Source organism: Agelaius tricolor, unplaced genomic scaffold (genome assembly GCF_023055355.1).
Source record: "Agelaius tricolor isolate 1412-34295 unplaced genomic scaffold, bAgeTri1.0.p SCAF_34, whole genome shotgun sequence".
In the NCBI taxonomy this organism is placed as follows: Eukaryota; Metazoa; Chordata; class Aves; order Passeriformes; family Icteridae; genus Agelaius; species Agelaius tricolor.
Genome location: NW_027269294.1, coordinates 1,995,901 through 2,017,192, shown reverse-complemented (window position 1 = coordinate 2,017,192; position 21,292 = coordinate 1,995,901). Strand labels below are relative to the sequence as shown.

Genomic DNA, 21,292 nt, shown 5'->3' with positions numbered 1-21,292 from the left:
AAGTAGGGAAGAGTTTCTTAGGCTCTTGCACCTTCCTGTAAAGCTTCTGTTCCTGGGCTTGGAGTCAGATTGAACACTGGGCAATTTCAGGGCAATGTCAGGGCAATTTCTGAATTCAGAATAGTATTTGGATTTTCACTTAAAAAATCTTTACTTCTTGATTTTGATCTACAATATAAGACAAATCTTTATTTATATCTTGATGGGATATCTTGGAGAGAAGACTCTATATGCCTCCCCAATTGAAATTCTATTCAAATAGTTCAGTTAACTTTTCTGACTGACTTCTAGCTGTTGCCAAGCATGAAGAATTAAACTGCCTATTCTAAAATGTGTCAGAAAGACCACATTTTAGAGTCTCCATCAAAAACTGACAAAGCATTAAAAGAGCAGCCCTGCCACTGCTGGGCCTGACTGCTAATGAGAAGAGAGGACTGTGTTTAGTGTCACCTCTGAAAGCTCCCAGAGCAAAATCAAGGAATATCACAGGTTTGTAAGCACAGCCTGCAGCTAAGGTGTAGCATTTATCTACATCTTGTGGGTGTAAAACTTGTTCACTTCTGCTACAAAAGCCACTTTCCTGCACTCAAGTCTTTCATTTCCTCTGTCACTAGTGAATAGATGGTTACCCTTGAAGCTTGCAGGTTTGGCATGAAGTCTTACCTGCTGAAATGTACTTCCATGGCCAAGTACTGCATGGGGAGGGTGGGTTTGGAGAGGGTCTTCTGGATCTTTTTCCGAAGCATGCATTTTCTCCACCCAGAAATATTCAATTAGGCAGGGATGCTTCAGCAAGGTAAAATGACTTCAGTCATCCCAAATGCCTGTAATTTCTGCCTTACTTGTTTCGTTAGGAGAGAGCACTGATATGTTAAATGTTTCCTAGCCAAAAAAAAAGAAGAATAAAATCCATTCACTGCAGCCTAAATACATTTGATTTATGGATCTCTGATTCATCCTGACAGCAGCTTAAAAATTCATGTCAAATTCTGCATTAATGTTGGCCAGAAAAAGAAAAGAAATGTATTAGGGAACAAGAGTGCCACAAAATGCAGTTCCCACTGTGGGTGTGTTTAATGAAAGGCAGGGGTAGCATTTAACTTGCCAGGGAAGCATCAGTACATGTTACTAGATCCTTTCTCTTTTTTAAATCTGTTGAGAAAATGTGTACTGGGGCATAAAAATGCCCCTCTAACACTGATGTCTCATTATGTTATTTCCTTTCTTTAATTTGCATACTTTTTACATATGTTGCAGTTTATGTGAAACTGAGATAATACAAATATTTTGTTTAAAAAGGGATAAAAGAAAAATAAATTATAAATTACTTTATTTTTCTTTTATTTTCTTCCTAATGTGAACATATTTGAGATTTAAAACATAGCTTAATAGCATGATTGATAAATAGCATTCTCTATAATGTCTTGGAGAAATTATCATAAAATCAGTAAAACAAAAAAAAAAATCTGATTGTTATTTGTCACTGCTCTGGTTATTTTGTTGTTTTTTCCAACAATTCTTCGTTACAAATGGTAATATTTTCCAAGAAAATAACCAGATAGCCTGAAATTTTAATATATTAAGGATTTGAATAAGTAAAAGCAGCTGTTTTCCTCTTGGAATAATAGTCTTCTACATTGCATTTTGAAAAAGTTTTATTTAGTATATATCCATGGCAATTTGCTTAGTGTCCTGTGCCCAGAAATATATTAAAGCTATATTAAACTATAATATAATTGAACATAGTTAAACACATTGTTAAAGTTTTTTAAGATGTGCAAGATTCAAGATGATTAAATTGTTAAGATACTGCCTGTGTTTTCTGCTGGGTTTGTCTCTATCTCCGTTTTCATGAGCTTTCAGGTGATATCCATGCAGCGTCCTAGGTTGTACTGACCATGATGTTCAAGGTCAGTACTGGATAAGCCATTTGGACAGAGTGGTGGCTTTTGAGAGCAGTTGATTAAATTCAGTAATATTGGCTGTGGAATTTTTCACTGTGGGGTTTTTTTTTTTTGGCTATGCATGAGATTGGTGTTTTAGTTTTTCTGTAGAACGTTTTTTTTGTTTTTTTTTTTTAAAGATGGAGAAAAGAACAAAGGAAGTCATGTGGACAGCTAAGCCCTGCTCCAGACAATTTTTCTTTTTGACTGCAGGAAAATTACTGGCATGGCACCAGTGCCCTTCTCAGCCACTTTGAGACTTGGCAAATTTTCCCTAGGCCATTAGGGTAATGTTTGCATTAGCCTTTTGTAATAAATAGGTATCAGAAGAGTTGCAAGGCTAGATTTATCTTGACTTCTGATGGTAGACTCTTGCTAGAAAAAAAATAAAGGGGAATAGCAGAAAAACATTAATGCTTTGTACTATCAGCAGGAAGGTTAAGTTTCCAGTCATGAATATCTAAAACTCCTGACTCAGCCAAACGTTTGATCCTCTCTATTCCTTGAGTGACCTGTTCATAATCAGGGAAGTATTATGATGGGAAGCCTCTTGAGAGAAAGAGGGGTGGTGTTTGCTCTTGTGCTCGGAGCCTTGAGAGACGAGGGCTCAGTTCCCAGCTTCACAGCAGATTTCTCTGAGTAGCAGCAGTCTGCCACAGCTATTTCAGTGCCTCCAGCTGATGCAGGCACCCAGCAGAATTTTATGAAGTTTCCACCACAATTAAGGTTTTCTGCTGAACACCACCCCCATGTGTATATCCAAAGTCTTGCCAAACACCTCGTGGCCTTCAGCATCTAAATCCATTTGAAAATCTGGTCCATACCTCCCAGGATTTCTTAGTGAAGAAATATCTGAGCTGGACTTTGAAGACCAGGATACAGTGCTGAACTGGTGAAGCTCACATTGGGTACCAGCTTGGAGGGAGAGGGATGCTGTTGAAAATGCAAGTCACCCTCCCACACCTCCATGAATGCCCCATGACTGCAGTGCTTTCTCCTCCTGCCACAGTAAAATTACAGACAGCCATGGGATTAACAACATCAGCCGATTTCCTGGGATTTCATGTCAAATTCTGAGGCCCCACCCCAGCACAGCTCTTTGAGTTCAGACACTCCCAGTTTTACCTTTCTGAATGCCAGTTTGTGATCATTTCATTTGCTGTTGTTGCTAGCACATTTTTACATTACAGTACACCCTGTCTGTCCTTAGCTACTTAGAACAATTGGCTATTGCAAAACATAGTTTAGGTGTAAAAATTGTCTACATGCTTGTTCCATGAAGTGAAAGAACAGAATATCCCTAATATTAAACTGTAAAGCAGTGATCATTTATTTGTGAGGCCATTAAAGGCATTTAACAACCTGGTGATTGCCAGATAATTTCAGACCACATATATTTCATGTACACAGGGGATTTAAAATTAAAAAGAAAATACTTTCAGCAATTTCTGATGAAAGTAACATCAAAAAGTGCTGTACAGAGGGGAAAGCCAGTGTAAAGTTGAGGGTAGCTAGATCAGTGGAGGGCCCAGTTCACAGGGTCATGACAGAAGGCTTGGCAGGATTGTAGGAAGTCCCTGCTTCATCCCATTAGTGGGAATTTGCTGCCTCAGCAGTGCTGACGTGCATCCTTGTGGAGCCATGCTGCATGCTATGTCAGGGGCTGATCTGGGCTGCAGAGGCAATTTTTTGTGGAATTAAACAGTGACCTTGACTGTAAATTTTATCACTTGGAGAGTCAAGCTCCCGGGAAAGAGTCACAAATTGCTGTATGGCCTTGGGCTGTGGGGAGCCACTGGGAACATGTTGAGCTGCTCTTTGGTTGCCAGCCTGGTGCAAGAGCAGTGATGCTTTGGTGTATTCTGGTTGTGAAACCGTGTGGGAGTCTGTGACTGGAAGTGTTTCTGATCTGAATGCAGAGTTTGGAGGGGCTTCTCTGACAGACTCATGACCCCGCAAAACAGACTGTCATAAATGGATATGGAGTGTTGGATGCAGTGTACCTCTCTTTTTGCAGTGTTTACAGCACTGTCATCCAGATAAGCCTCAGTAGTGCTAGAAATCTGTGTTTATGTCAACCCATGGAACACATTTTACGTATGTCACCAAGATTAGTACGTAGAAACACATTGTGTATCTGGTTTCAGTTGAAACCTTCACCAGATGCATCTGACTTCCCTCTTGGTAAACAGGAGGGAAGAGCAGAAGAAAGCACAGATTTCTTGTTCTTTTTTTTGCCAAAGCTGAATGAATCAGAGGGCTGGGCAATCACCAACCATAGGGAGTTCAACAAGGGCAGGTGCCAGATTGTGCATCTGGGATGGGGCAGCCCTGGCTGCAGGGGCAGAGTGGGGAATGAGAGGCTGGAGAGCAGCGCTGTGCCAAGGGCCCTGGGGGTGCTGCTCCATGCAAAGCTGGGTGTGAGTCAGCAGTGCCCTGGCAGCCGGGAGGGCAGCTGTGTCCTGGGGGCATCGGGCACAGCACGGCCAGCTGGGCAAGGGAGGGGATTGTCCCGCTCTGCTCTGCGCCGGGGCGGCCTCACCCCGAGGGCTGGGGGCACTGTGGGGTGCCACGATGGAAACAAGGCATGGAGCCATTGGAGAGTGTCCAAAGGAGGCCACGAGGATGGGGAAGGGCCTGGAGGGGAAGTTGTGTGAGGGGTGCCTGAGGTCACTTGGCCTGTTCAGCCCGGAGAGGAGGAGACTGAGGGGAGACCTCACTGCGGTTAAAACTTCATCAGGAGGGGAAGCAGCAGGGCAGGCTCTGATCTCTTCTCTCAAGTGAGCAGTTATGTGACCCGAAGAAATGGCATGAAGTTGTGTCCGGGGAGATTTAGGTTGGATACTAAGAAAAGACTTTTCACCCAAAGGATAGTTGGGCACTGGAACAACCTCCCGAGGGAAGTGGTCACAGAAGCAAGCCTGACAGAGTTCAAGAAGCATTTGGACAAAGTTCTCAGGCACATGGTGGAATTCTTGGGGTGTCCAATGCAGGGCCAGGAGTTGGACTTCATTGATCTTTGTGAGTCCGTTCCAACTCAGGATAATGTGTGATTCTATGATTGCCTTTTGGTGATCACTTGATTTACTTAAGGCTCCTTTTCTCTCTCTGTGTGATAGGCTTAGAAGATGTTGTAGCAATAATGATTCCTGAGCCCAAAGGGAAAGAGATAGTGAGCCTCCTGGAGAGGAACATTACTGTGATGATGTACATAACCATCGGGACACGCAACCTGCAGAAGTACGTCAGCCGGACCTCGGTGGTGTTCGTCTCCATCTCCTTCATTGTGCTGATGATCATCTCCTTGGCGTGGCTGGTCTTCTACTACATCCAGAGATTCCGCTACGCAAATGCCAGAGACAGAAATCAGGTGAGCAGGGCTGGAGTAACTCATTGTGTTTCCAAAAGATCACCACGGGATTTATTGTAGAAGTAAAAGTGAAAGAAATTGTCTATGTGTAGTAAAAACAGAAAACCAAAAGAAAGCCCAAGAAAGTGAAAAGAATAGGAATATTAAAATGACTGTGACTGGGAAAATCCAAAACTTATGTCAGTATAGATGGGATTCAAGAAAAAACAGAAATTAATAATGTATGTGTATTATAGGTTGTTTTCCTTATGCAAAGCACAAAACAATAGACAGAAAGGTGATGTTTATTTGTGAAAATATTGTTGTGGTACATATAGCCAAATGTCATAGCAATGTGTATAACTAAAGACCCTTGAGATCAAAATGCTGACTAAAACATTGTGAGGTATGTGTGTGTCAAGCAATGTTCTTGATGAGTGAGGAAAGGGGAAAAAAAACCTATTCTCACTTTAATGCTTCCTTAGAAGGATCTTGGGCTAGAAAGACAATTATGTCGCTCTTCATTTGACAATGATCACTGAACAGGACTGTAGTGATAGCCACTAATGGTATTAAACCATTGTTATTGGTTTTGGCATCTTGTCCAAAGCCCATGAAAGAGATAAAAAGCCTACAGAGCTGAAGACAAGTCAGTAGCAGTGGTTTTGTAAAGCGCTGCCCATCTTTATGTAGCAGTGAATAATAATAGCAACAATAATAATAAATTTAATAATTTCTTGGCCAGATGCAACTATCTCAGCAGAACTGGGAAGCTGAGGCTTGTACATTTCACTCTAATGGTACAGTAGAAAATGTTATCAACATATGAAATTTGAAGAGATAACCATTTTACTGCACTGTAAAAAATGCACTGTAATTCAGAGAGGTTTCTGAACCCTCAATAAATTACTGTCAGGGCCAGGAGGGTTACCTGGCTTATTCTGCAGGAAAGGTAAAACTCAGAGTATGAATTATCACTTGGTAGAGAAAAGCCCTGCTACACCCTCTGTAACAAATACTTGACGTGTAGGAATCCCTCGCCTTCCCCCATTGAAATTCAAGCATTCTCTGAGATAGAGAGCAGCTGCTCTGTATTTACAGACAGAAAGAATGTATTTTCCATTTAAATATACAGTCTGGAATTTTGGATAGCAAGAACGAGACTATCCCAGCTGGAATTTGAACATCATTGGCAGCAGATTCACTGTGACTGCAACGTCTGTGATAATTTTTAGATGCTTTGTCTGCAAAAGCCACATGCGTGCCTAATTTGTGTGTGTGAGTAAGTGTGCTTTCAGTCAAGTAATTATACAGGCAGCTTAGCAGTGTAAATAGACATACATAAACATGAAACTCAGCAAAATAGGAAGTTCATTCAGGTAATATGTTATAGTTTGAAACTGGTGTGTTTGTACATTCAAACATATTTCCTTTTCAGTATTTTCTTTCCAAAGTTTGAATGAGACCTACGTGTGCACAAGCAGTTGTCCTATGGAGAGGTTTTAACAACTTGGTTATTATACTAGTTCTGTTCTTTAGAAGAATTAGAAAGGAAGCCTCCTAAGTAATTACATATTATTAATTATTAATATTATTATTTTGAAGGGAAAAACTGGGCAATTATAAGGGGCAGCCTAGGAAGTCTTCATGCAGTTTTCTTCATACAGTTTTGTCTGACATCTGGTCTCTTTATTAGCTCTTTCCATATGAAAACAGTAGCAATATACAAACAAAAGTCTATTATTTGTGTTAATGGGTTGCTGTGGCTTTTTAGTTTTGTTTCTTTTAGTCCTGGCTATGGAATATAATGATGTAGGTTGTTCAGAAGAGTTCAGCTTGCTCTTGCCCTTGCCATGAGTGCTCCTCTTTGTTTTCCATCAGGTTCTGGGTTTTCTTTTTCTTTGACACATTCTCTTGTGGTTCAAGGATGGGATCACCAATTTCTGATTAAAATCATACTGTCCTTTTGTCAGGCCTCATAAACACTTTTCTCTAGTCCTTCTCTATCTGGTGACTCTCCAGGTCCACTTCCCTTCTTTCACTAGGAGTAAGTTTCTGAGCAAGCAGTAAATCCAAAACAAAGCGATTTAGTTACCATCAAGAAAGCAATGAGTCCAGCTATTGAGAGAGGCAGCTAGAAAGACTGAAAAATCTCCTGGAATCGTTTCCTGTGACTCCACGGTGAGATGAAACCTGGACAGAGTCCATCTACATCTTCAGCCACCACTCTTACTCATCATGTGTGCAAAATCTAAGTTCACAGGCCAGAAGGAAGACACAGCTTACTCCAATTAGGTGCCTGATTTTGATGAGTGGAGAATCAGGAATTCAAAGATTGTTGCTGAATGCCAGGGTCTATTCATCCCCACTTGGCTGAGGATCAATGCAGTGGAGCACAGAATTGTCTTCCACTATGGGCTTGTGCACCTACAGCCAGGGTGTCAGCTACAAACGTGGTGAGATATCAATTTTTATTTTAATACATTTAATTTTTAAGAGTACCTCTAGCACAGACAACTGTACATTACATATGGAAGTAGAAGATAGTTAATAATATTCACGTTGATTGAACCTTTTTTCCCACCTAACGAGATGTGCAGGAGGTTTGTGGTTGCCTTGATGATGAATCTTTTCGACATGAAGAGAATAAATTTGTGTAAGAAAATCTGTTTCCTCAGCAGCATGTTCCTGGAGGGCTCCTGAAGATGAGAGAATTGAGAGACTTTGTAAAAGGCTGTGGAAATTGTTTAAATCAAGAAATATCACATTGTAGAGCTAATTAGAAGCAGAATTAGAATTACATGACAAGTTAAGTTCCAGAAATAATTCAGCAAAATATGACCTGATGTTACAGCCCTGTAACAGCCAGGGCACAGACTTAAAAACAGCTACAACAACAACAAACCCACCCTGTCAGTCTGTCAGAGTTTTTCATATTTCACCAGTAATAGTAGAGCTCTCTTTTTATTGTTTGGGAGATGTGAAAATGAAGAGAGGATGATGTTTCAGTGCCAGACTTATTTACCACATTTTTCCATGTCCCTTCTTTTCATTGGCTTCTTGTTCAGAGGAAGCTTTCTACACAGTTGTTTTGAAACTGGTTGGACTCAAGTTTTGCAGGATAGTGGAAGCCAAAGCAGGTAGTGATTGCACTGTGCTTGAGGAGGATCTTGTGTGTCCCAGGTTAATCTTTAGTATGTGACTGTCAGCATGTAGAGCATTTATCTGAGAAGGAATACTGGTGGCTGTGGCTTGGAATGAGAGTTTTGGGCCCCTGAATAGGGATGTCAATCTTGGAAGCAATTTGGGAAGATGCTTCCCATGATGGAGTCTGCAGCCTTTGTGTGTGCGTAGATGTGTCCATTGCCTCATGCTGGTGGTGCAGCTCACTCTGCACAAGGCACAAGGTGATCTCCTTGCAGAGATGATAGTTCAGCAAGGCCATTAAGGGAGAAGCACTTACTGTAGCTTCTCCTCCACAGCATCCACGGTCATTTACTTTCTCAGGAACACATAAGTGGTCCTTTCCATGGGACTGTCCTTCCTTTTTAATGAGCATTGCCATCTCCTCAAGACCACTGCATCTGACATGCTTAACTCCTTCCAGTCCAGTACTGAATGTTGCAGCATTGCTAATGAGATTATGAGATTTATGACTGTAAATCTCTAAGCCTCACTTTAAACACTTAAACTGCTGTAATGCCTCTTATCTTTTGGGAAAAATAATTGGTTATTGATAGCATGCCTTGCATTCAAATGGGAGAATCCTTTGAAATTATTACTTTAGACCAAGAAATTCCTGTTCTTTCAAAAACTAAATTATTCTCATTTACGTGTAAGTTATGAACTTATCTATTTACGATAGATAAGAGAAAGCAAACATGAAAGCAATCAAATCAAAGATGTACAGGAGTTTTTAATCTTGTCCTTTCCCCTTCAAGAATGTGCAAAAAAGAACTGAGCCATTTCATTCATTAAAGTAATGATAATGATAAAAAGGGATCACAAGCACTTTCTGAAGCATGACATAATGGCTCTTGTCTGGCTGTATGTTATCAGTCTGTCTTTGATTTACATTAAAGAACCAAATAGCTGACAAGAAATGTTTCCAACTCTCCTTGATTCTTTTATTTAAGGGAGACTCTGAGAAAGATGGACCACAGGAGGAGATGCTGTCTAACTACAAGATACTCCTTCACATGCAATAATTAAGTTGCTGGAAAGCTCATATGTAAATCTCCTGATAGCCAAGATTGTCTTCACCTCTTTAGCCAGATCTAAAATTGTACTCTGCTTTCAATATTGCATGTGTTTTGTCAGCCTTTCCAATCCAACAAACTTAACCTCTAAATTTAATCTGGTGATTTTAATTGAATCTGAAGACCAAAGTGGCAATGTAGTGGTCATATCTGTTTGATGTCTCAACTTATAAATTACCTCAAACTTTCTTCTGTTTTTGGCCGCACGCTCTCACCCCCTCCAGCTGGAAACCCTTCCTGCTGACAGGCCCCTCTGAACTCTGGCACTGGAGTTTCCCAGCTCAGAAAGTTGAATGTCTTCTGGATCACCAAAGGCCCTAACTGTCTCTTCTCCCTAGCAACACATGGCTGGAAATGTGTTTGGGGAAAGGAGGTGAAGGGAAGAGTTCAAGTCATTTATTGGTGGCAAATTGGAACATGCTGTATCATGAACTGTTGTAAAGAAAACATTGGAGTGGGCATTGCTGCATGAAACCATGTGAGAGAGGCATAGAAAAATGAGGAGTGCCCAAAGCAGGGTCTGGGGGCAGAAGCACGTGGCATCTGAGGAGGGGTGAAGGGAGCACACTAAGCTGGGTGGGGAGCCAAGGAGGAGGAAGGGCTCTGCTTCCAGCTGCAGAAAGGGTGGTCAGAGAGGAGTCAGAATCAGCCTCTTCCTGGAAGTGCACAGGGTAATGGTCACAAATTACCAGAAAGGGAAATTCCATTAGTATGTTTAGAGAAGAAAAAAGGCTGAGATTGGTTAAGCACTGGAACGAATTATCCACAGAGGTTGTGAAATCTCCTTTCTTGGAGATAGTCAAAACTTGACTAACACAGCTCTGACTTTGAAGTTGATCCAGCCTTGAGCAGGGGGTGGGAATACATGACCTCCCAAAGACTTTTCCAGCCTGTGAGTCTGCCTCCAGACTGCCTTGTTGCTGGATTAGCACAAGTGAGCAGCCAGGTCCTTGGAGCACTGACACAGGAAGGAGCTGCATAGCATAGGGTGCAGACCAGTGACTGTGTGCACTGCCCTGCAGTGTTCCCAGCCTCTTGCAAGGAGCAGACATGTCCATTTGCAGTGTCTGAGGACAGGGTGTTTTGTGTCAGGCTGTTATTACATACTTTAATCCTGGTGGCTGTGACCCTGCCAGCACAGTAACAGTGTTTTGGAAATACGGGAGAACAGTCAGAAACATCACGTGGTAATAACTTTATGGTCCACTGGAGGAAATGATAGAAAGGCAAAGAATGAGTAAATGTTTATGTATGGACAGGATGTTACTGCAGGACTATATAGTGCTTTACCTGTAAGAAACTGCAGATGCTTCCACCTCATTTTTATAAAATAGGCAGCTCTGTATTGCAGGAAAAAAGACAGGAGAGATTATTCAGAGTTTTTGTAGTTAAAAAATGTAACAGCTCACTTTCAGAAGTTGTATCCTGCTTAAGATCATGAACTACTTATGGAACTATGTAAGAATAAAGTTCAGCCTTCACTCTGCTAACTGCCCAGTATCTTTTTTTTAACAAGTGTCATTAAAAAAAGAGGAAAGAAGTAGGATAACCAAATAATGGACTTGTTACCTACCTTGGTACACACTGCTGCAGTGTCAAACACCTATTGTGCCCTTTTTATGAATTATTATGTTTCTCTTTATACACTATCCTGTTCCATGTAGTTAAAATTATTAAGAAGCCTAGGGAGAAAAAGTTTTGATTTGTGCATGAAGAGATGCTCTTTGCTTAAGGGTAAATTTTGTATTGCAGCGCCGGCTTGGAGATGCTGCGAAGAAAGCAATCAGCAAGCTGCAAGTCAGGACCATCAGGAAAGGTGACAAGGTAATTTTTCAAAATGCTTGTTACCTAAATTAAACTCTGTGCTGAGGATTCCTTCAGACCTCTGGAGCAATGAGCCAGAAGAGAAATGCCAATTGCTTATTTAGCTAGGAGTGCTGGTAAGCAAGTTACGGATGAAACTGAGTGTGGAGAGGGGGTGATTTGGTTAAAGATGCAAAAAATTCTGAAAGTTAAAACATACAAACTAAATCTGCATGCTTCCCAGTGCAAGTTTCCAGCTGGAAACATGTCAGAAAATCTGACTTGCTGGTTGTGAAATGCATTACTGGATTTGCAGTGTGCTTCAGTGACTGTTTTACTTTGTCACATAGGCTCTTGTATGAAGAGATTAGCTAACAAAATAAAAAATAAATATGATGAATATTCTCTTTCCTGTAGGAGACTGAGCCAGACTTTGATAACTGTGCGGTTTGTATCGAAGGCTACAAGCCCAATGATGTTGTCAGGATATTGCCTTGCAGGTAAATTGAATGTGCTTTTAGTTGTAATAATCTCTACTTCAAGACAGTCTCTGCTCTCAGTTTCACATTGATGAGATTACCTGAGAACTCGGGGAGGGAAGGGTGAATTTATTATTTTGGCCTATTCCGAATCTGTTGGTAAAGATATCTGAAATGCCTCTTTATTCAACATGAAGTGAAACTAGTGATGGTGGTGAGACCCTGAGGGTTTCGTATGGTAGTCAGAAATTTTGTCTGACCTGAGCCTATAATAAAGTCTTCAGTAGGATTTTTAAACTAAAGTTTTGATTTATGTGATTTCCTCACTGTTTTTTTAATTAGAATGAATGCCTTAGGAGGATTAGCCTCTGACTTGAGGGTGAGCCCTGGCCACAGCAGCCAAGGATAGAGCAGCCTCCTGCTCCCCGTTGAGCTGCTTCTTCTGCTGTCCTGGGCCTGAGAAAAAGATGACTTTTGTCAGAAAAAATCCGCAGCCATAGAAAGAGATGTAGGGAGTAAAACATGCCTGGTGTGAAGATGCCCTGTGCAGCACATCCACCCCCAGGGATGTGGCACAGGAGTGCAGCCTCTAGCCACCCCTAACAGCTGTATTCATCTTTGTGCCATGGTACTGTCATTTGTGAAGTGCTACCTAATGGAAAATTTCTCTAAGGAAATCAATTTCTCAGGAAATTTCCTAGGATCAGTTGCCCCTAGGAGAGCACGAGCAAGTGCTTGATTTCCATAGAAATGCACATATAAAGTGCTGCACATATAGAGCAGAGATTTTATTTTTTAAATAGAACTTCTTTCTTCTCCTGAGTCATGTTCACTGGCTTGAGAAACCAAAATACTTGTTTATTTTCCTGCTGTTTTGTACCCTAGTAGATATTTGAATGTTACAAGCTGTCCATTTCTGTTAGTTCATGTGATTCATTAAATCTGTTTACTGCCATCACTAAGTGGGTAACACAAAGCAACAGATTAATCACAAATTTGACCTACTGTAGATTCCCCACAATGACAAATTGCATGTGAACTCTTTTTTTTTTCTATAAGCAGACACAAACACATCACTTCATGAAGCAGAAATACAGAAAAATGAGAAACTACCAGAAAATGTGGACCTTGGTTTGGCATCAAGCCTGTTTGTACAGAAGCAGAATAAAGCTTGGAAATTTTGCATGATAGAGACAGGCAATGTTTTGAGGTAGATCTACAACAGCTTAAATATATGTCTAAGCTTTAGCTTTCACTTGTGTCCCACCTCATAATTCAATGAGCCTTTGTCATCCACGAGCGTTGTGTCAAGCAGAGCGAACAGGAAACACAGAGTTAACAGGTGGTGTTTAGTTCTTGGCTGACTTAAAAGGTCACCCAGAAAATGACTCATGCTAAAAGGGTAGCAGTAGCAGAACTGTCTTGTAAAATACCCACAGTTTGAGCCTTAGCAGTCTGGAGTTATAAAAACTCAAAGATGTTTCTCAAGCAGCTATTTCACCAAGCCCTGGCTTTCCTGCTACAGAAACTGCAAGGGCAGTGTTTTACATACTTGCATGGGTTTCAACTTCTGAAACATGAAAATGGTATTCATGATTCTTTCTGCTGTTTTCAATCTCATCTCCTCATCCAAAACAAAAAGTGGATTCATTTCTGTTCCTTTGAAGTGAATAGGAGAGTGTTACATCTTGATAAAGACCTACAGACTCTGTAGTTTTCCTGCTCCAGTATCCTCAGTTAAGCCATGTGCATTTTCTAACATGGGAACCTCATTAAACCTCCAGTATAGCAGTGGATGAGCTCTGAAGTAAAAAAATATACATGTTTACTAGGACTTGGGCTGTTTTCCCAAATGTCCTCTCTTTTCTGCTGGCTCTGGATAGCTGTTTTTATGTACCCCACTCTGGAAAGCTCGGAGGAGAATTACAAGTGAACTCGTGCTTCTTCCCCTGTGTCTTCATCAGGTAGCTCCCACAGCTGACTGAAGTAATAAACTTCACTCTACAGAGTGTATTAAATAAATAAGGAATGACACTTGATAAAAGTAAAAAGTGTTGACTTGCAGCTGGTTTTAAGTTTAGTGGTAGCAAACATCTCTGAAGTTGTCTTTAAGGGCACTGACACAAGATCAGATGTAGCCGAGTTCATTGTTCCTGGAGTGGCATCTCTTGTCACAGCCTTACTTCATTCTGCTTGTCTTCCATCTGCTGTTTCAAAACACCATTGCCTTTTCAGCTCTAGCTTAGGAGAAGGTACTGGTCCTGCTGCTCCCAGTGTGTGCCTTTTACTGAACTTTTACTAACTTAACTTCTGTAGAGAGGCAAGGCATTTCTTTCAGCCTTAACTCTGCTGAGTGCCTCATAGGTTCTTGTTTTTGCCATTTCATTTCTTTCACAAATAAACACATTATCTGACCTTGTTCCAACTCATTCTTTTTCCCTGAACCTTCACTCCATGAACAACTATGATTTCAGTTTTCCCTCCTGCTTTCTCTTTTTATTAGCTTCCTGTGAAAATTATTTCGTCACACACATTCTTCCCTTTCATTCCTTCCTCTCACCCTCATCATCTTCTTTTGTCCTCCTCAGAAGCAAATAATACTGTACATGCACCCCTCAACATCTCAAACCTTGTTGTTGGATACTACAGTGCTACTCAGTCTCTCACAAAAATTCTAAATCCTTTACTTCAGCCCTAGGTCTAATCCAGGCAACTGTTGCTCTTGGGGTTATCAGGGATGTACCTCTCTTTCTGCATAGGTGAGACTAGGAGTGGAAGCTGGGAGGAGAATAGTTTCCCTTAATCTGGAAAAAAAGCCTCTCATAATTGTTGGCAAGCTGAACACTTTACAATAGTTGTACTAAAATCATCATCATCATCATCATCATCATCATCATCATCATCATCATCATCATCATCATCATTATTATTATTATTATTATTATTATTGTTATTGTTATTATTATTATTATGGACTGAGTGCAACATGATCTTTTTTTCCTTGTATGATTAAAATTGCATCTTTAAAAAAAACCACAAATACATTTCAAGCAAAAGCAACGTCCAGTTAAAAAACTGTGAAGTGCTATTTAGACAGCAGTAAATGGAATGCTCTGGGACTTTGAGGTTCTTTTGCTCTGTGCTCTGTGAGCTGAGCCCCGTGCAGCCACAGGGGAGTGCAGGAGGGATCCCAGGGAGGCAGCACCTCTGGAGCAGCACAGGGGCCCTGGCACGCACACGTCGTTCTTGGCAGCTTTTTCCAACACACTCTGCAGTCTCCCGGGATGAGGGCTGCAAACGCCCTGGGAATTTATTGTGCTGCTTCATTCCCCTGACTGTGGTGAAGCCTTTCTTATTGTGTAACCTGGATCTCACTTGCTGCAGTTTAAACAACATCATTGTGCTTCTTATCCCTGGGAGAGGTGGGGAACAGTTGTTTCCTTTCCCTTACAAAAATCCTCTTGAGGCTGTGACAGCATCTCGCCTTCCTCTCTGTCAACTCATCAATTGCAGTTCTTTTGAGAAACTTTTCAAATCAACATCATTTTGTAATGAATGTGGTTGCACACAATAGGGAAAAAAATCTGTATTTTTTTGTAGCTTTGACTTTGATTGTCAAAGCCATGTCCTGAGCCTGAGCTTGAAACATCTCTTACTGTTTTCCTGTTTGGGTCATTACTTCTGAAATCCCCCATGATGACTCCATCGTCTCTTTCCATTTAAAACTTGCATCAGTCAGAACTGCAAAGGGAGGGAGTTTTGTTGCAGTTGATCTTTCTACAACTTTGTCTTACCAGGGGACAGTGAAATGCTGCAGTTGCTCTCATCATACTTTATGCTGAGTATGTTTCTTTTGCTTGAATTTGGAACATAAAACAATTGACAATTAGTTGAATGCCATAAGCATGTACAGAGTGCTATACCTAATAAACTTTCAAATCCAAATCTGCAAAGCCTGCCACCTTGCTTTTCTGCACAAATGTTTACATGTTCAAAACAGATATTATAAGAGCTCTAATCGTATAATGCAGTAAAAAAATTTTAAAAGGCAAATCTTCATCTGATTTTCAGTAGCATTCCATTATTCTGTGGATATCTGTCAAATAATCAAGTTCCCTCTGTAGTACATATTAAATCTGAAATTAATGGAGCCATAATACACTGTGCTAAATTAGTATTGAGATGTGCAAAGTGACAAGATCTGTCATGTTTTTAAATTACTTGGCATTGGTAGGATTTATTTTAGAATATTGTTTTTGAAGCCAACTTTAGGAACACTGAACTTGAGATTCTAAAGTCTTTAAGGCATGAAAGTGTTCCAAGCTTTTGATGATGAACAAACATCATGAAATTCTCTAATATGAACTCCAGTTTGACTGAGGCTTTCAAAGCTGGAAATTGAAAACAAAAGGGAATTTTCTGGTCCATGGTAAAATGTCTTGGTGGAAACTATGTATTTTTTATTCAAAACAGATTTTGGAAATCTGTTTTGTTTTCTGAGAGATTAATAAATATCTCAGGTTTTGTAAATGGACCGATTATTTTGGCACAAACGTGCTTCAAATGTTTGCCAATAAGAGTATTTATGAATTTGATTATGTAATTAAAGAAACCTATCACTAACAACAATTTCATTATTATCTCATGTAGCTGAAAGGTAAGACATAGTGAATTAACATTGAACTAACAAACTCAAGAAAACCAGATACCACTTCCTTGGTGTCCTGTTCCAGTGCCTGACCACCCTTTGGGTGAAGAAATGTTTTCTTGTATTCATAGTAACAGCATATGCTCTCAAGAGAGAATACAGTCTGCCAGTCAGGTACAGGCACTGAAGATCCCTACAGTCATTATCAGTTTGTTAAAGGCAAAGCTAAATAAGAAACTTTCAGGTGCTCCACCTGATTAATGTCTAGGAAAAGTGGTGCCCAGCAGCCACAGGGCTCAGGTAGCTGCTTCAGACTCAGAACAGGATTAACAACAATTCCTTCAGGGGATTGTGGAGGACCTTTCTCTGATGGGCAGCTTCTAAAGAGCAGGGAAGTCAGGGAGAATATTTATGAAAGCATTGTACTGGTTTTTCTGTTTGAATGGAAAGTTGTTTTTTTTCTAATTCAGTTTATTTCTTTATGCCTCTATCCTGAAAAATACTAGACTCTCAATGGCTTCACATTTAAATTATGTATAATCAGGTTTGTCTGTAGAACTATTAAGAAAAACTAACACGATTTTCACCTTTTCCAGCAAGCAGCTTTTGTTTACTGGCAGCCTTTAACATTTAAAGAGTATCAGGTTTGCTAATGCATTTTGTGTATTTTCCCTTAGTCTCTAAGTATGTACATCTTCTATTCCCAACACGTTGAAATGTGCACATGTGCTTGAGTTGCTGCAGGAATCATTTTAGCCTTATGTGCATAGGACCACAAACTGCACCAGTTGAAACATTCTCGCTTAAAAGAATTCACAATCATCTGGTACTAAGTGGTAAATTGTGCTGTGGTGCATTTGAATTAAGATATCCTGGTTTTCATTGCAGGCATCTTTTCCACAAGTCCTGTGTAGACCCCTGGCTGCTAGACCATCGTACCTGCCCGATGTGTAAAATGAATATTCTAAAAGCTCTAGGGATTCCGGTAAGCACTCTGCAGAGCAGCCCATCAGGGCAGAAGGGAAACACCAGCCACCTGAGCATATCCCTAGCCTTTGCCTGTCTGTTCCCATCTTCCTCTTTTTGCCATATTATTGAATAATTAATTGATCTATTAAGGGAAGCACAATTGGAAATGTCTGACTCTCCCTCTGTCCTGCACCCCACTAGTATTAGCAAGGAAGAGCGTGGGTATGGGCATTGGTTGGGTGTTGGGATTTGTGTGTCTGTGGCTGCCTGCTTGGTGAAGCAGAAGATTGTTCACTGGTGTTTTGGTGGATTTATAGAATCTTTCACATAGCTTTCAGGACTGGTTTTATTTATTTTTTTAATCATGCACTCGGTTCAAATCTGAAAGTAGAAAGTCTGCAAATAAAGTTTTGTCTGCTATACTCACCAAGGACAACTAATTGCTCATTCTGGGGAAGCAAGTCCTTTTTCTGTCAGATTTCTCTTAAAGTCTATCTGAAGTAAGGTCTGTACTCCTAATTCCAGTTAAGGGCCATTTCTCCCAGTTAGTAAGCATGTGGTGGAGCACATGACATACAAGAAATTGTTAAGCTCTTTGTTGTTTGGAGCATTCAAATGTGGTTAGAGACCGCCAAAGTAATGGATCTTTGTCAGTGGCGTGTTTGCATTCAGATGGTGTATGTCCTGTCTGCCATCCACATTCCCAACTGGAGCCATCACGGAGCTCAGGGAAGGAGTGAGTCACTCTCCCCCACTGTGCAAGGCTCCTGGAGTTCAGTACTGAAACCCCTTCAGCTGATGCATTACCAGGTGCTGTAAATAGCCCCCCAAGTTTCAGTCAGTGATGCACCAGTTCGCATTGGAAGGAGCTGTATAAAGTAAAATAGTTCACGTGAACATATTGGGGAGCTGGTATAGCCATTCTCAAAGAAATCAGTTTCATGGAGACTAGGAAGCAGGTTGCAGGCAGATATGTTAATAAACCTAATATAATCCAAACTGAAAACATGCAAGTGGGAAAAAAGAAGGAGGGCATTGTAGCTAGGGTAATGCATGAAAACAGTTTGGCTGCTTTTTCTGCTAATTGTGTATATTGTCTTTAATATATTTAGTGGTGATGTAGCTGTTAAATCAGGGTCTAGGATGAAAAGCCCAAATGAAGGCTAGCTCTGCCATTCACCATCTCCACTGATGGCTTAAATACAGAAATGAAGGCTTAAGTACACAAATGAAGGCTAGCTCTGCCATTCAGCATCTCTGCTGATGGCTCAAATACATCTCTGACCTAGGCTTAAATACAGAAATATTTCCTTAGGTTCTCTCTCAGCTCACAGGCCTGCCACAAGCAGTTACCCCGGGTTCTGACACCTCTTCTCCCTCCCCAGTGTATTGTTCCATGGCTTCCCTGTGCATCCCACAGCACAAACCGCTTCTGCTCTCACACTGGCCCCTTCACATTTGTGTCCAAACACTTCATTAATGTGCCCTTTGTCCAGCTCCATAATCAGGGCATATAGGCAAACCAGAGCAATGCTGTCTGGAGGCCTGCAGTGAGATGTTAAAGGCTTCCCAGAAAGTTTCATGCTGTTAGAATTTACACCCAGAGCACGGCTCTCACTGGCCTCACTGGCTGCTGCTGAAGGCTAAGCATGTCCACAGGCTGTTTGAGGCTGGGCACAGCTAGTGGAACAAAAAACATGCCCAGAGGCCATGTGTAGAAGTTTTGGTTTACATGGCTGGATTTCACTGCCTATGAACAGCTCTGTAGTGGCAGGTGTAGAAGTACCTAATTGCCAGGAATAATTGAAACACCATTACATTTCCTCAGCCACCGTTTCCCTTCTCATAGCTCCCTTTCTTGTGTTGTACAGTAGAGCAGAACAGGGATCTTGCTACCTCCTCACTGAGAGCTTTCTGCATGGAGCTTCTTTGGAAATAATTGTACTGAGCATATAATTAAAGATGCTGCTGTAACTTACATGAACAACTGGTTCAAATTAAGATTTCCAAATCAGCTTTAGTGTCAGTCTGTCTTAACACTAAAAATAAAGCACTTGGATGTTAATGTTCCACTAGCAAAATTTTTTTTTAGGGGATTTTATTCTGGAAAAATTTCCTGTAGGTGTTCTAAGACAACAAGCTGAAAACAGCCCTCTTCATCTTTTGGAGGAAGCATGTTGGTGTGCATGGATCATTGGATATGTACATGAAGGGAGGGAGAGTCTTATCCCTCCAAGTGACTTACAGCAGGAGCTGCTGTCCATGGGAAATTGGAGTGGATGGTAGCCTTGTGTCAGATTTCCTCCTGCCTTTCCACAGCAAAGCAAGTGGAGGTATAAGAGCATCTGGTAGCTTGAGGCTTAAAAATTCCTATACTGCTATCAGTTGCTCCTCTTCCTCTCTTTTTTCTACCTTCTCTTTCTGAAATACACCTCAACTCCTGTTTGTTCCTTTCCCACTTTATGCTCTCTCCTGCTTCTCCTCTGCATAACCCCTCCTGCCCAACCTGTGTCCTTTTGAGCTCCTGCTCAGCTCCCAGGACCTGTTTTCCACCTGCACAGATTTCGTGTTGTCCTCCCCCTTCTCACTGCCCAGCACCAGCTGAGGACAGCCCAGGGTGGATGTCATTCCTGAGGTTTGCTTTCTGGTGCTCCCATGAGACAAAAAAGCCACCAGCACACATGAACTGGTGTTTTTAGAGACTCATCACTTAGCCAGGTGTCCATAGGCTGCTTTGGGAAAAGATGTTGCCTCAAAGAACCTGTAAAGTTCTAGGGCTTCTCAGTGAAAGGTGGCAAACATTTCTGTAGAGTGGATAAAGCAAAATGTCATTCCCTAACCACATTCTTGAGTCTTGCTGAGCCCTCTTAGCTGAAATTTCCACACACAAAAGAAGAAAAAAGCCTTAGGCAGGCATCAGCCTCTGATGGGAGACTTGGGTGCAAATTTGCCAAAGCCCTTTTGCAGGCTTTTATAATGGGATGAATGAGGAAATCTTACCCTAGACAAGCTGTGGGGTTTTTTTCCTGCCAGCTGCATGTTTCTCTTATGGTTGTTATTAAAGACCTGGCTTGTATGTCTGTGGATATATTGTGCTTCATTTAGCAGGAAGACTTTGGATTTTCCAGGAAAGTATTGGTTAGATCCCAAATATCTAAATGTTTCAATTCAATTCACAACTAAACTCTGCATTTACTTGGTAATAGAGACTTCAAATATGATCTGCCCTAAGCTCAGATTCCCCAGGCAGCTGTGGGGCACCAAAACTCCTGCACTCATTTTCACAGTTGCTGAACGTAGTAGAGGAAATGTATTGTACTTGAATGTCTGTATAGAGGCTTTGCCCAGGGAGGTCCCGGTTGTCCTTGATGGGCTGCAGCTGTGACCAATGAAGATAACTGGGATAAAAGGGGGTGGGTTAACCAATCAGGGACAGCCTTGAAGGAGTCATGAAAGTGCAACCTCATGGGTGTGCCACGTGTGGAAGAAGCAGTCTGTGCTGTGAACATCTGCAGCCATAAGAACACACCAAGGAGGTATGGGACTCTAGAAATAGAACAACAACAATTAATGACCCCGATGTGATAGTTGGTAGAAGATAAGACAAACAAGAGCTGTGGATAGCTGGTAGAAGATAAGACAGCCAAGAGCTGCAAGAGAACATAGCCTTTGAATCAAGGAGCTGTGAAAGAATATAGCCTTTGAGCAAGGAGCTATGTGTGTTGTACACGGCCTTTGAATCATGGGGAGATGTGTGTTGTACTTGAAGTATTGTATACTTCAATATCATCTAAATATCTCTATGTACAACCTGGTTCTGTAAGTCAAAGAAAAGGGGGAAA

General features: G+C 41.2%; 1 protein-coding gene across 1 annotated transcript in view; it reads left to right on the top strand.

Moving 5' to 3' along the window:
• Positions 1-21,292, top strand: part of RNF150 (ring finger protein 150) — a 109,564-nt gene that overhangs the window by 56,695 nt on the left and 31,577 nt on the right. Inside the window, exons 2-5 of the mRNA XM_071452443.1 lie at positions 5,063-5,313; positions 11,304-11,375; positions 11,772-11,854; positions 17,370-17,466. Of these exons, the coding sequence (XP_071308544.1) occupies positions 5,063-5,313; positions 11,304-11,375; positions 11,772-11,854; positions 17,370-17,466 (503 nt within the window). The remainder of the gene's footprint in view (positions 1-5,062; positions 5,314-11,303; positions 11,376-11,771; positions 11,855-17,369; positions 17,467-21,292) is intronic.